This window comes from Pseudophryne corroboree, chromosome 4 (assembly GCF_028390025.1).
Source record: "Pseudophryne corroboree isolate aPseCor3 chromosome 4, aPseCor3.hap2, whole genome shotgun sequence".
NCBI classification, from domain to species: Eukaryota; Metazoa; Chordata; class Amphibia; order Anura; family Myobatrachidae; genus Pseudophryne; species Pseudophryne corroboree.
Genome location: NC_086447.1, coordinates 687,613,622 through 687,629,986, shown reverse-complemented (window position 1 = coordinate 687,629,986; position 16,365 = coordinate 687,613,622). Strand labels below are relative to the sequence as shown.

The 16,365-nt window shown below is 44.0% G+C and overlaps 1 protein-coding gene across 3 annotated transcripts in view; it reads left to right on the top strand.

Moving 5' to 3' along the window:
• The window catches only part of GRM1 (glutamate metabotropic receptor 1), an 818,622-nt gene that overhangs the window by 166,160 nt on the left and 636,097 nt on the right, over positions 1–16,365 (top strand). For all 3 annotated transcript variants that reach the window (XM_063917884.1, XM_063917883.1, XM_063917885.1), the window contains exon 3: positions 7,882–8,131. In XM_063917884.1, coding sequence (XP_063773954.1) covers positions 7,882–8,131 — 250 coding nt within the window. The remainder of the gene's footprint in view (positions 1–7,881; positions 8,132–16,365) is intronic.

Sequence of the window (16,365 nt, the reverse complement as noted above, 5' to 3'; positions counted from 1 at the left end):
CCTGGTGTACTTTTACAGTGATATCCTTAATCTCAATATCAGCAACTGAACTGAAGGTGCTTCTCCCAGCACTTGCAGAGGGCATACAAATGGTGGTATGAGCCTCCTCTTCTTCCCATTCAGTGTTGTAAAGGTCAAGTCAAGACATCGCAACCGCGGACACATTTGGACTCTCCTCTGGGATTTGTGATATCTCTGAATGCACAGTTGTTTCCTGTGCTTTAACAAGCTTTATTTTTAAAAAATATTTGAGAGGGAGGAGGGCTTCCATCTTCATGAGAAGCTTAACCACCAGTCATGAACATAGGCCAAGGCCTAAGCCTTTCCTTTCCACTTCATGTCGTGAATGGCATATTGCCAATTTTACATTTTTCATCAGATAATTTCTATTTTTGGTTCTTAATTTTTGCTTCTTGGATTCTACATGCCCAATGTGGCATTGGGCATCGGCCTTAGACGACGTTGATGGAATTACATCATCAATGTCATGACTGGTGGCAGCAGCAGCTTCAGCACTAGTACTGGGAACTGGAAGTGGTTCCTGATCTTCCACTATTTTTTCCTCCAAATTTTTGTTCCCAATTTCACAGGAAAGTGCCCCTTTATTATTACAGCACACAGAACAGTGCCCCTTTATTTTTACAATTATCTGTGTGTGTATTACATGTTTTCTTTTTGTTGTGTATATACACATTTTTGCATAAAACTTTATGCATAAGGTTTATATTGTATGAATATTGTATGCTATCTTTAATGATCACGAAGGATTTATCTATTCATTTAATATACTTTTTAGTAACAAATGTGCTGTCCCACCATTGGATTAATGTTTTGTAATTTGATGTAAGGAAGGCCTGTATAATGATTGAATAAAATTAATTTAATTTATTCATGTGAAAGTGTTACAACCCTATGGAAGTATGCCTGAAGTGTATGTGTGCATTAGGTTTTCAAAATACAAGCAGCCAGCTGAAATTCTTTTACTGATTAACTAAGCATGTTAAAACGAAGGAAATGCTGCGCTGCCCAGCCCCACAGTCTTGAGAAAGTCCCTGTGTATTGTATTGTGGGATGAAATGTGTTGACCAGAGCAGCATTTGATATCCTCCAGACCTCCTCCTACCAGCTATTGAGCCCACCACAGCTCCTATGGGTGTGGTTCATCAAATCGACAGTGTCTAGGTCGACAATGTTTAGGTCGACCACTATAGGTCGACAGTCACTAGGTCGACATGGATGGAAGGTCGACATGGTTTCTAGGTCGACATGTGCTAGGTCGACAGGTCTAAAGGTCGACATGAGGATTTTTTTTTTTGGTGTCGTTTTCTTCGTAGAGTGACCGGGATCCCAAATTAGTGCACCGCGTCCCCTCGCATGGCTCCCTTCGCTCGCCATGCTTCGGGCATGGTGCCTTCGCTCCGCTACCGCTTAGCTCGGCACACTTTACCGTTCTAATCGTAGTCCACGTGGATCGTTAAGTATGAAAAAATTAAAAAAAAGAAAAAAAATGTGAAAAACTCATGTCGACCTTTAGACCTGTCGACCTAGCACATTTCAACCTAGAAACCCTGTCGACCTTCCATCCATGTCGACCTAGTGACTGTCGACCTATAGTGGTCGACCTAAACATTGTCGACCTAGACACTGTTGATCTTCAGACCGGATCCCACTCCTATACATATATCCTGCCACTGGACTAAGGGGGTAATTCAGAGTTGATCGCAGCAGCAAATTTGTTAGCAGTTGGGCAAAAACTTGTGCACTGCACGTGTGGCAGATATAACATTTGCAGAGAGAGTTAGATTTGGGTGGGTTATATTGTTTCTGTGCAGGGTAAATACTGGCTGCTTTATTTATACACTGCAATTTAGATTTCAGATTGAACACACCCCACCCAAATCTAATGAGCCCTACACATTTAAAGATCCACCGCCGAGCTGCCTGACGGCGGATATGGCCGACGGGTGACCCGTCGTGGGGGGGGGGGGGCAGTGACGGGGGGGGTGAAGTTACTTCACCCCCCCCGGCACACTGCTCCATTGAAGTGCAGGCAAATATGGACGAGATCGTCCATATTGGCCTGCATGCACAGCCGACGGGGCATCAGTGATGAACGAGCACGGGGGCCGCACATCGTTCATCGCTGGAGCCTCCACACTCAAAGATATGAATGGTATCTCGTTCATTAATGAACGAGATCGTTCATATCTTTGACGATTATCGGCCAGTGTGTAGAGCCTATAACTCTCTCTGCACATGTTATATCTGCCTCCCTGCAGTGCACATGGATTTGCCTAACTGCTCACAAATTTGCTGCTGCAATCAACTCTGAATTAGGCCCTAAGGGGGTCATTCCGACCTGAGCGCATGGTAGCTATTTTTTGCAGCGCTGCGATCAGGTCAAAACTCTGCAAAACTGCGCATGCGTATGCACCGCAATGCACAGGCGCATCGCACAAGCGTTTGCAGGGCGGGTGTCTGACGTCAATTCCGGGACCGGACAGGCTGTAGTGATTGCAGTGCCTGAGTAGGTTCAGACCTACTCAGAAACTGCACAAAACTTTTTTGTACCGCTCGGCTGCACAAGCGTTCGCACACTTGCAAAGCGAAAATATACTCCCCCATAGGTGGCGACTATCTGATTGCAGCACTGCAAAAAATAGCTAGCGAGCAATCAACTCGGAATGACCTCCTAAGTCTGTACAGCCGGACCAGCTCCCGCAGTGGCAATCGCTACCACCACCGGGAAAGCCATAGCGAGCAGGCGCTTGTGATCGGATAGCGGTACCTGAGGTCAGATCACCTGGTGCTATTGGGAAACACCATACGGAGGCACCAGTGACCACCCGTGACCAGACAGTAGTCCTGCCAGTGGTGAGTGCATCACCATCGGGAGAAAGGGCTGTGCAGTGGAGATACACACGGCTGATTAGTTAGAGACACTTGAAGGGTAATTATACCAGTGTATAGTGCTTGGATAAACGAACTGATTAGCCGGGATGCCAGCAATTGCAGCACTATTATATACATCCAGCTCCAAGGTGCATGTCAGTTAATATTGATATTATTTGGATACAAACAGCCACTGTGAACACTATTGTTACAAATTAACCAAAATGCACTGTCTCATTCTTTGGAGGAGGATACAGTCTGGGAGTTTGCCAAATAGTTACTATTCCAAACTATTTAATACTACCATAGGAATCAAATTATTTGTTTTAATGTATGCATATGAAGGAGAGAACAAATAATTTATATTATCACTCTCCATGGAATCATTATCATTTTATTGTTGTTTATTGATGTATATTTTTGATGTATATTTCTGATTGTGATTACACAATAAATGTGATATTATATAATTACGGGCCTTCCTAATATTAATGCTTAATACTTACTCAATGGTTATACAAAAATATCTAATATATATATACAGCGATAGCGATGCGCTGGTGTTAGATTGGGCAGTTCAATCTAGCAGGTCGCTCATTTCACCCGCTGGGTGAAATGAGCGCCCCCCCCCCCCCCGCTTCCCCCCGCACGCTCAGCACACATCACGCTGTGCTGAGCAGGGGGAGAGATGTGTGCTGAGCGGTTCGCTCAGCACACATCTCTCCCTAGATCTGCCCGTGCATATGGGTCTTTAGAGTGTGAATATTTATTTCCATCTCTATTTTGTAGAATTATTTTTCACAGCACCAGGAGTGTCAGTATTTGTCGCTGCCTTTCCTGAAATATATAGACCTTTATTTTTACAGCAAACAGGACAGTGCCCCTTTATATTTACAGCACCCCTGTATTTTTACAGCATACAGGAGAGGGCCACAGTGCTCCTTTATTTTTACAGTGCTCGACAGGGCCACAGCGTTCCTTTATTTTTACAGCACCCCTGTATTTTTACAGCATACAGGACAGGGCCACAGTACCCCTGTATTTTTACAGCATACAGGACAGGGCCACAGTGCTCCATTATTTTTTACAGCACCTGACAGGGCCACAGCATTCCTTTCTTTTTATAGCACCCCTGTATTTTCACAGCATATAGGACAGGGCCACAGCCCCCTTGTATTTTTACAGCATACAGGACAGGGCCACAGTGTTCATTTATTTTTATAGCATCTCTGTATTTTTACAGCATACAGGACAGGGCAACAGCACCACTGTATTTTTACAACACCCCTGTGTTTTTACAGCATACAGGACAGGGCCACAGCGTTCCTTTATTTTTAAAGCACCCCTGTGTTTTTACAGCATACAGGACAGGGCAACAGCACCCCTGTATTTTTACAGCACCCCTGTGTTTTTACAGCATACAGGACAGGGCCACGGTGTCTCTTTATTTTTAAAGCACCCCTCTGTTTTTACAGCATACAGGACAGGGCCACAGCACCCCTGTATTTTTACAGCATACAGGACAGGGCTACAGTACTTCTGTATTTTTACAGCATACAGGACAGGGCCACAGCACCCTTGTATTTTTACAGCATACAGGACAGGGCCACAGTGTTCCTTTATTTTTACAGCACCCTGTAGTTTTACAACACCCTTGTATTTTTACAGCATAGAGGACAGGGCCGCAGCACCCCTGTATTTTCACAACACCACTGTATTTTTTGCAGCATACAGGACAGGGCCACAGTGTTCCTTTATTTTTACAGCACCTCTGTATTTTTACAACACCCCTGTATTTTTACAGCATGCAGGACAGGGCCATAGCACCCCTGTATTTTTACAGCATACAGGACAGGGCCACAGCACCCCTGTATTTTTACAGCATACAGAACAGGGCCACAGTGTTCCTTTGTTTTTACAGCACACTTGTATTTTTACAGCACCCTTGTATTTTTACAGAATACAGGACAGGGCCACAGCACCCCTGTATTTTCACAGCACCCCTGTATTTTTACAGCATACAGGACAGGGCCACAGTGTTCATTTATTTTTATAGCATCTCTGTATTTTTACAGCATACAGGACAGGGCAACAGCACCCCTGTTTTTTTACAACACCCCTGTGTTTTTACAGCATTCAGGACAGGGCCACAGTGTTCCTTTATTTTTAAAGCACCCCTGTGTTTTTACAGCATACAAGACAGGGCCACAGCACCCCTGTATTTTTACAGCATACAGGACAGGACCACGGTGTTCCTTTATTCTTACAGCATCCCTGTATTTTTACAACATCCCTGTATTTTTGCAGCATACAGGACACAGTCACAGCACCTCTGTATTTTTACAGCATATAGGACATGGCCACAGTACCCCTGTATTTTGACAGCATACAGGACAGGGCCACAGTGTTCATTTATTTTTACAGCATCTCTGTATTTTTACAGCATACAGGACAGGGCAACAGCACCCCTGTATTTTTACAGCACCCCTGTGTTTTTACAGCATACAGGACAGGGCCACGGTGTCTCTTTATTTTTAAAGCACCCCTCTGTTTTTACAGCATACAGGACAGGGCCACAGCACCCCTTATTTTTACAGCATACAGGACAGGGTTACAGTACTTCTGTATTTTTACAGCATACAGGACAGGGCCACAGCACCCCTGTATTTTTACAGCATATAGGACAGGGCCACAGTGTTTCTTTTATTTTTACAGCACTCTGTAGTTTTACAACACCCATGTATTTTTACAGCATAGAGGACAGGGCCACAGCACCCCTGTATTTTTACAGCATACAGGACAGGGCCACAGCAGCCCTGTACTTTTACAGCACACAGTGCCCCTGTATAGCACAGGACTGCAGCACCCCTGTACAGCACCCCAAACAGCACAGGACACCCCAGAACAGAAACCCTGTACAGTACATGACAGCAGCACCTCTAACAGCACAGGAAAGCAACACCCCTAACAGCACAGGTCACCACCCCTGAACATCACATTTTTACAGCATACAGGACAGGGCCACAGTGTTCATTTATTTTTATAGCATCTCTTTATTTTTACAGCATACAGGACAGGGCAACAGCACCCCTGTATTTTTACAACACCCCTGTTTTTACAGCATACAGGACAGGGCCACAACACCCCTGTATTTTTACAGCATACAGGACAGGGCCATAGTGTTCCTTTATTCTTACAGCACCCCTGTATTTTTACAACATCCCTATATTTTTACAGCATACAGGACAGGGCCACAGCACCCCTGTATTTTTACAGCATACATGACAGGGCCACAGTACCCCTGTATTTTTACAGCATACAGGACAGGGCCACAGCACCCCTGTATTTTTACAGCATATAGGACAGGGCCACAGTGTTCCTTTATTTTTACAGCACCCCTGTAGTTTTACAACACCCCTGTATTTTTACAGCATAGAGGACAGGGCCACAGCACCCCTGTATTTTTACAGCATACAGGAGAGGGCCACAGCAGCCCTGTATTTTTACAGCACACAGAACAGTGCCCCTGTACAGCACAGGACTACAGCACCCCTGTACAGCACCCCAAACAACACAGGACACCCCAGAACAGCAACCCTGTACAGCACATGACAACAGCACCCCTAACAGCACAGTACACCAGCACAGGAAAGCAACACTCCTAACAGCACAGGTCACCACCCCAGAACATCGCAGGACAGCAGAACCCTTAACAGTACAGTATACCAGCACAGGACACCACCCCAGAAGAGCACAGAACAGCAGCACCCCATAAGTCACCACCCACAGACAGACAAAGGTCTGTCTCCCTCACGCTCCATGTCCAGAGTAAAAATGGCAGTGACACGCTGCTCCTTATATAGAATTAAAATTCTGCGAGATCCAACAGCAGGATGATGACGTTTTGCCTTGATCTGGGATTCGAGTCCCAAGCCGTACTCGGATCCTGACTCGGATCCTGAAGTCTGGGGGGTTCGGATCTCAATAATTTAAAAGGCAAAGTTGGTTTTGCTTTTTAAATGATTATCACAAGAAAAGTCAGGCATCTTAAACTTAGGTGGAAGAATGTGTGCTTAGAAAGCTTAGTTATGTCTTTTATGTCTTGTTTTATGTATGTATCTTTATTATGGGATGTTTAACCTTTTCCTGACCACTAATGTTATTTATATGAGATAAATATGTTTGATACAGAAAGTGTGTTTTAGTTCCTTACAGCCTATATTATAGGTCTTCTGTAGAAGTACAAGGCTGGTGCTAGGCTCTCTTGTCGCACCACCAGGCAACCAGACTTGCTCCAATGAACCACAGAGTAAGGCAGTTAGATTTGAATCCACCCATCTCTGGGAAAAAAAACCATTCACCTCAGATGGGCTGGCCCTACTGCCACATCTAATGGCTTACTGTAATTGCTGGCCTTGTATATTTATGAAGTATTGCATACATTGCACTCTGTATGATGCAGACTTTATATTGTTACGTGTGATTATGCCTCCTTCAAGCATTTGGAAACCCCCTCTGAATATCCTGTGTTTGCCCCTGAAGCCATATCTATTTACATGTGCCAGCTATTGGCTAATAACAGCAATCAGATTATAAAATACATTACTTTTTCTTTTCTATTCATTTTTTTCACAATATATTATTTGCTATTTATTGCCTTGAAAACATTTAGAACACATTTCAGGCTAGTGTGAACATGTTTAGTTGACTTATATTTAGTTATGCTTTGTGCTCAAAGTGTCCTTACTGTGTATTTTTAATGTTATGCCTCTGGCAAGGATTTCCCATCTGATAGGTTATAGAATATTTTTGGATCCATGTTATGACTTGATGCAGTGTTTGGGTCAGTAGGTCGTGCCAATGTAAGCTCACAGCTATAAATGCTCATATCATGTAATATAAAAGGGCATGAATCCTAAATGCTGGAAGACACTATGCTAGAATTTATCAGTAATATTAACAACATGTCATTTTTAATGTTGTTTTAAGGAAACTATGGAGAAAGTGGAATGGAGGCCTTTAAAGAACTTGCAGCACTAGAAGGACTGTGCATTGCACACACAGACAAAATCTACAGCAATGCTGGGGAGAAAAGCTTTGATCGGCTCCTCAGGAAACTTCGTGAGAGATTACCAAAAGCAAGAGTGGTGGTTTGTTTTTGCGAGGGAATGACAGTGAGAGGGCTCCTGATGGCCATGAGAAGATTAGGTGTGGTCGGGGAATTTCTGCTTATTGGAAGGTAAGATGATTGTTTCATTATACTTGTCATGGTATCCTTTCAAATGATACATAGGGGTAAATTTACTAAGGTCCCGATTTTGACCGAGATGCCGTTTTTTCATCAAAGTGTCATCTCGGTAATTTACTAAGCAATAATCACGGCAGTGATGAGGGCATTCGTAATTTTTTGCAAGTCCAAGAAAAAAATTACGAATGAATACACCATTGGTCAAAACGCGGCTGTTTAAGTATGAATCTCGGTAATTTACTAAGAAGTGCAAAGCAAAAAAAAAACAAACACTGCCGTGAAAAATTACAACTCGTAAAAAAGTGCTAAAAAAAAACAGACCTGCTTTTTTTCCCCGTGATTGGATAGGCATGCAGGGATCCATGAGATCCGTGCATGTATATCAGTGGGAAGGGGTGGGAAAGTGGTTATTTTCTTTAAAAAAATTGCGTGGGGTCCCCCCTCCTAAGCATAACCAGCCTCGGGCTCTTTGAGCCGATCCTGGTTGCAGAAATATGGGGAAAAAATTGACAGGGGTTCCCCCATATTTAAGCAACCAGCATCGGGCTCTGCGCCTGGTCCTGGTTCCAAAAATACGGGGGACAAAAAGAGTAGGGGTCCCCCGTATTTTTAAAACCAGCACCGGCCTCCACTAGCTGGACAGATAATGCCACAGCCGGGGGTCACTTTGATATAGTGCCCTGCGGCCGTGGCATCAAAAATCCAACTAGTCACCCCTGGCCGGGGTACCCTGGGGGAGTGGGGACCCCTTCAATCAAGGGGTCCCCCCCCCCAGCCACCCAAGGGCCAGGGGTGAAGCCCGAGGCTGTCCCCCCCCATCCAATGGGCTGCGGATGGGGAGGCTGATAGCCTTTTGTGATAATGAAAAGATATTGTTTTTAGTAGCAGTACTACAAGGCCCAGCAAGCCTCCCCCGCATGCTGGTACTTGGAGAACCACAAGTACCAGCATGCGACGGAAAAACGGGCCCGCTGGTACCTGTAGTACTACTACTAAAAAAATACCCAAAAAAAGACAACACACACACACCGTGAAAGTAAAGATTTATTACATACATGCACACAAACATACATACATACTTACCTTATGTTCACACGCAGGTCGGTCCTCTTCTCCAGTAGAATCCAAGGGGTACCTGTTGAATAAATTCTACTCACCAGATCGCGGGTCCCAGGGTCCTCGGGGCATCCATTTGTAATCCACGTACTTGCATAAAATAAGAAAACGGAAAGCCGAGCCACGAACTGAAAGGGGACCCATGTTTTCACATGGGACTCCTTTCCCCGAATGCCAGAAACCCACTCTGACTGATGTCTAAGTGGGTTTCTTCTGCCAATCAGGGAGTGCCACGTTGTAGCACCCTCCTGATCGGCTGTGTGCTCCTGTACTGTCTGACAGGCGGCACACGGCAGTGTTACAATGTAGCGCCTATGCGCTCCATTGTAACCAATGGTGGGAACTTTCTGCCCTGCGGTTGACCTAAAGTGACGTCACCGCTGAGCAGAAAGTTCCCACCATTGGTTACAATGGAGCGCATAGGCGCTACATTGTAACACTGCCGTGTGCCGCCTGTCACTCAGTACAGGAGCACACAGCCGATCAGGAGGGTGCTACAACGTGGCACTCCCTGATTGGCAGAAGAAACCCACTTAGACATCAGTCAGAGTGGGTTTCTGGCATTCGGGGAAAGGGGGCCCATGTGCAAACATGGGTCCCCTTTCAGTTCGTGGCTCGGCTTTCCGTTTTCTTATTTTATGCAAGTACGTGGATTACAAATGGATGCCCCGAGGACCCTGGGACCCGCGATCTGGTGAGTAGAATTTATTCAACAGGTACCCCTTGGATTCTACTGGAGAAGAGGACCGACCTGCGTGTGAACATAAGGTAAGTATGTATGTATGTTTTTGTGCATGTATGTAATAAATCTTTACTTTCACGGTGTGTGTGTGTTGTCTTTTTTTGGGTATTTTTTTAGTAGTAGTACTACAGGTACCAGCGGGCCCGTTTTTCCGTCGCATGCTGGTACTTGTGGTTCTCCAAGTACCAGCATGCGGGGGAGGCTTGCTGGGCCTTGTAGTACTGCTACTAAAAACAATATCTTTTCATTATCACAAAAGGCTATCAGCCTCCCCATCCGCAGCCCATTGGATGGGGGGGGACAGCCTCGGGCTTCACCCCTGGCCCTTGGGTGGCTGGGGGGGGGACCCCTTGATTGAAGGGGTCCCCACTCCCCCAGGGTACCCCGGCCAGGGGTGACTAGTTGGATTTTTGATGCCACGGCCGCAGGGCACTATATCAAAGTGACCCCCGGCTGTGGCATTAGCTGTCCAGCTAGTGGAGCCCGGTGCTGGTTTTAAAAATACGGGGGACCCCTACTCTTTTTGTCCCCCGTATTTTTGGAACCAGGACCAGGCGCAGAGCCCGATGCTGGTTGCTTAAATATGGGGGAACCCCTGTCAATTTTTTCCCCATATTTCTGCAACCAGGATCGGCTCAAAGAGCCCGAGGCTGGTTATGCTTAGGAGAGGGGACCCCACGCAATTTTTTTTTTGGATTTTACAGTGTTTAATTTAAAAAAAAAAAAAAAAATGAACCCCAGCATGGATCACACAGATCCGGCCGAGATTCATTGTAAAAAAGTCGGCAGTGTTTTGCTAATCACTGCCGTAAAAATAAAAAATAAAACACGAATGACATCGACATCGGAACAAAAGAAAAACCCGAATACGGCAGCTTAGTAAATCCGTCGTAACAAATTCAAAAAGTTGCAGTTTTACACTTTCGATGTCATTCGTGATTGAACTTTGACCTGAAACGGGAAAATACGAATGTTAGTAAATTTACCCCATAGAAGGAGATATTTCAAACCTTCTTAACATAACATGTTAAGGTGTTGCCCAGAGCCGGTCCTGGGCAATGGCAAACTAGGCAAATGCCTAGGGCATTTTTAATGCCTAGGGGCACAAGCAGATTCTGCTGATTAAAATGATATGCGGCATGCCTATATTCTGTGTGTGACTGCGGCTGTATCTGTATACGAAATGCTACATTACAGTGTATTCTTGGAAATCATTATAACGTAGCATTTCGTATGCAGATACAGCTACTGTCGCACACAGAATATAAGCATTCCGCATATCATTTTAATCAGCAAAAGCTGCTTGTGCATCCTAGCCACATAGAAATGAAAATAAGATGCATTTTCTACAAAAAAAAGCACCCAACATTAGCAGATGTATGAGGAAAAGCAGAGGCAGAGGTCACAATGTTAGCAGACATGTGAGTGCTGTGTGTGGGTAGGTCCATTGTGCAATAGCGTTTGGCATATGTGTAAGGGGCATTATGTGTGTCATGTGTATAAGGGCATTAATAAAGGTTGGCATAATGTGTAAGGAGAATTATGTTTATAAGGACATTAATAATGTGTGTCATATGTGTAAGGGGCATTACTGTGTGGTATTATGTGTATAAGGTGTTCTACTGAGTGCCATAATGTATATAAAAGGTACTACTGTGTGGTCTCATGTGAAAAAAGAGCAATATTGAGTGGTGTAATGTGAATAAGAATCAATTCAGTGTGATGTAATGTGAATAAGGAGCTCTACTACGATTAGTAATGTCTATTAGTTAAAGTGGTACTACTGTGTGATGTAACATGAAGAAGGGACACTATCGCATGATATAATGTGAATATAGTTGCACTAGTGCAGAGATTTTCAACCTTTTACAACTCGCGGCACACTGAATAAGATTTAAATATTGCCAAGGCACATTCAAATATAATGGTGATGCATGGTGCAGTTGCTTGTCCTAGAATGTCATGACGCTGCTTCTCCATAGGTAACGCCTGAGCCACATCTGAGAAAGCCAGAATAGCCCAAAACTGCCCGGGCCCAAAATTAGAACTGGCTCTGCAACCACTAAAACCACCAGTGTTGATCGTTCCAGGGCCTCAGTAGTGGCAAAACACTGACGGGCCTGGCGGTGCTTCTATGGCGGCACACCTGGAGACTGCTTAGGGCACACTAGAGTGCCACGGCACAGTGGTTGAAAAACACTGCACTAGTGTGTGGCATAATTTTAATTGGGGGTACTACTGTGTGGCCAATGCCCCTTCCCAAAAGAACATGCCCCTTTATGTACTGTGCGCCGAATGTGCACGCTGTTCCTATTTAAAATATAGGGGGTAGGAGCACCAAAATGAGGACTGCTATGACTGAGTGGTGATGGTGATGGGAAAAGGGTGCAGGGTCAGAGGCAGAACTAGCAGCGGTGCTGGGGGGCACCAGCCAAAATCTTGCCTAAGGCCGGCTCTGGTGTTGGCCATAGCAACTTATCACATTCTAGCTACCATTTATCTAGTACTTTCTTTAAATGATAAGTAGAATCTGATTGGTTGCTATGGTTGTGGAAATCAGCAGGAAGTTTCAAGCTCTGGTATTAGTCAGTGCACTCCCTCACTCCCATCTTCATTAATCCTGTACAAGGTGGATGATGCTTGAGTCACTGCATATACCATGAATGCAGTCCGCCTCCTGCCTTGGGGGTCTGTCCTGTTGGGAATTTACAGAATGTAATATATGTTCCACCACTGCTCAGATGTGCTTTGTATACCTCCCATCATCTCCCCCTTCCGCAGCACCTATTGACTGTAAATGATTCTACATTATTAAACATTAGGAAGTTTTTCAAACAATATTCACAAATTCCAGTTAAAACATTTGCATATTTGGATACTGTATACTTGGACAATGAATTTCAAAAAGTAACATTATGGGCGGTATTCAATTCCTTCCGCCCCCTACCACACCCGTTCTGTTTGTGCTGACTGGTGTGGTATCATCATTTCAGCTTGCTACTCCCGTGGTAGTAATGCGCCCTAACCCTTTATACAGATAAACCTGATTACTATGGGCACGATATATTCAATAACAGGGATCACTTTAGAAAGGAGATTGGTTGTTATATATTACTTGAATACCAGCCTACAACTCCCAATATCTGGTTTAATCTAAAGACCTTAATTGAGAACTAAGATACCTCCAATATTGATTGAAGGCATTGTGGAACGATACAAAGCCTTTGCACATATTCATTGTTTGCATATAAAAGTGTTTTTACTAAGGATATAGAAAACTGGATTCATTCTTATTATTTCAGCACATTTTAATTGATCACAAAACTTAGATTACATTTTTTTTAGAAGAAAACTGTTAACCAGTGATATTGCAGTGCATTGCCGCCCTAAAGTTATTTTTATAGGCAAAACTCTGGATTGTACTGGAGTATGACAGGGGAGGCAGTCCTACCATGACTGCATGTCACTCGTGCACCATGCATGACCGATATAAACGTCTAAGGAAAACATTACTGATATAACATTGCATTTGTGCTTATTGCTTTTACCATACTGCTGCGTATGCTGTGAAAATTCTACACAAAAATGTATCCACCAGGGGAATAAATATTTTTTGCACAGCAGTTCATGCTTGGTAGAGAACTCAATATCACTGAGTCATAAAACATTGACTTATATTAAAATAAAAAAATATGTGCAAGTACACACTGTTCTACATGTGGAGCAGTCTTCCAATTTCCATATTTGGTGTATTTTGACAAAGAAGTATGTTTTGTAAATCTATTTTAGTATACCTCCCAACTTCTTCCTTTTCAGAAGAGGGACATCTACGTGTGCCTTAGGGGACATGACCATGTGACTAGAGGTGTGGCCTCGTGGCAAGCCACGCCCCCATTTTGTCACTATGAGGGCTCTGTAAGCTGCTGGCCAAGTCTCCTGTCCCTCTCTGCTGGTGAATAGACGCTGTGCGCATGCACACAGCATCTATTCACCGCTGGCAGCCAGTGACAGGGGGATCTACCAACTGCCCCACCCCCCCACCACGGGACACTGCAACCCGCAGGTGGGATAGCGGAACAGTCCGTGAAAAACAGGAATGTCCCACCAAAATCGGAACAGTTGGGAGGTATGTTTTGGAGTGTACAGCTAAGCTTGGGGGATCTATCTGCTTGGATAATAATTAGTGCTTTTTGATGGTACTGGCACTTCATATGGTATAGCAGGTACAGTACTGTATCAAGCAGTGACAAGAGAGGAGAACAGGATAATTTGCCCTTAGTATCCCATCAGCTTTCACCTATCATTTTATAGAATGTACTTGATAATTGCTACCCTGAACTAATTGGTTGCTAGTGGACAATTGCTTCTCCACCTGTCTACTTCTCCACTCTTTGCACGGCTTGGTACTTATCTCCCATTATTTGTATTATTTATAACTAGTCTCAAAAATGAATAAGACACATCAGAAGACTTGTCCAGAGTATGGAAGCTACTGTAAATCTTGAATCAACCTGTAACTCTAGATAGTTACCTTTTTTCTGAGTACCAAGTCCTTTTTTTTTCATTACAAATAAAAGCTAATGCTCTGAAATTGTAAAAATCTATTTTCAAAATAGTTACTATAAACTTATGCTAATAATTCTTGCATAAACTCATGGAACACATGTTCCAGCTGAATCCGCTGCACTGGTCTCTGTTACATTTTTAATGATTACTTACAGTAATTATGTATTTTATTTGGGATGTGGTCAGGATCCCAGCAGTCGGGATCCCAACAGTCAGAATACCGACAGTAAATATTGGGTTTAGGTTATGATTAGATACTAGGGGGAGGGTTAGGGTTGGGCTGCGGGAGGAGATGGTTAAGGTTAGGCTGCGGAGGGGACAGTTAGGGTTAGGCGGAGGAGGGGACACTTAGTGATAGGGATAAGGGTAGGGTTAAAATACTTACCGGGAACTGTTGGGATTTTGATAATTTCATCATACGCTCTTCTAGTATTTAAATGATTACGGTCATGAGGTGATGCGCCGATGTCACAAAGTACACACACACTGCTGAGCTATAAGTTGGGATATTAAGTCATGTGATACAGCGGCTCCACTAATTGATTGGTGCCTTATAGAAAACAAGATGAGAAAGTGGGATTAAGACTGTATGTGGCCCCAGGCACTATAATAATTTAGGGCCCCCAACTCCAATGCATTGATATATACATATTATACATTAAGATCACTATACACAGGTCACACAGACATCACATGCTTTATGCACATAGGTTGCATGTTCTTAGTTACCTGACCACCACTGTCTATAACTCTTCTGTAATATGCACATGTGTCTAGCTCACCACTGTATACTGGATGTCAGTATCTCTCAACCTCAGTCCCGTGCTGCTGGGCAGGAAGAGTCAGAGCAGAATTGTCTGAGCTCCGATTGGAGGCACTTAGCAAATGCTCCTGGGACCCCTGTTATTGGCTAAGAGTACAGAGAGTGCTGTGCAGGAAGATCTGCCACATCTATACTGTAATTCTGAGCAGAATTTGTCGGCATGCAACTTGCCAGTGACCCTGTTCTGACCTGGCAAAACTCTCTAATCAAGGCCCTGTAGCCTACCCTATCCCTGGAATCTAGGCCCTCAAAGCCTTTTTTAAATAAGATTTATTTCATTTGGGCAACTTGTGGGCCCCCTAATGCCTTTAGGGTCCTATGAAGCTGTCTATGTTGCCTTGTTGAAAATACAGAACTGCTGACAGGCATGCATTCCAGCATGGCTTACATGTGGTTACAAAGCTAATGAGTCTCACTGGATTGACCTGCCCCACTGTATTTTAAGAACAGGTACATAGCTGAATACTGTGTCAACTGCTGTATGTTTCACTTGTGTGGCGTGTGTGGTGCAGTTTAACATTGACAAAGGTCTGTAAAGGGACCGAAACATTGGCTTTATAACAACACCGGCGGTATGTAAATAAATAACTATTTTTGCAGTCAATGAAAATAGCGGGTGCCCTTTATCTGCAACTGTGGTATATATGTACAAAAAAGTGTTAAACAAATCAAAATACGTTTTATATTTTAGAGTAGCCCCCTTTTGCTTTGATGACAGCTTTGCACACTCTTGCAATTCTCTCAATCAGCTTCATGAGGTAGTCTCCTGGAATGGTTTGGAATTAACAGATGTGCCTTGTCAAGAGTCAATCTGTGGAATTACTTGCCTTCTTAATGTGTTCGAGGCAATCGGTTGTGTTGTGCAGAGGTAGGGTTAGTACACAGTGGACACCCCTATTTGACTACTGTTGTAATCCATATTATGGTACGAACCACTCAACTCAGCAAAGAGAAATGACAGTCCATCATTACTTTAAG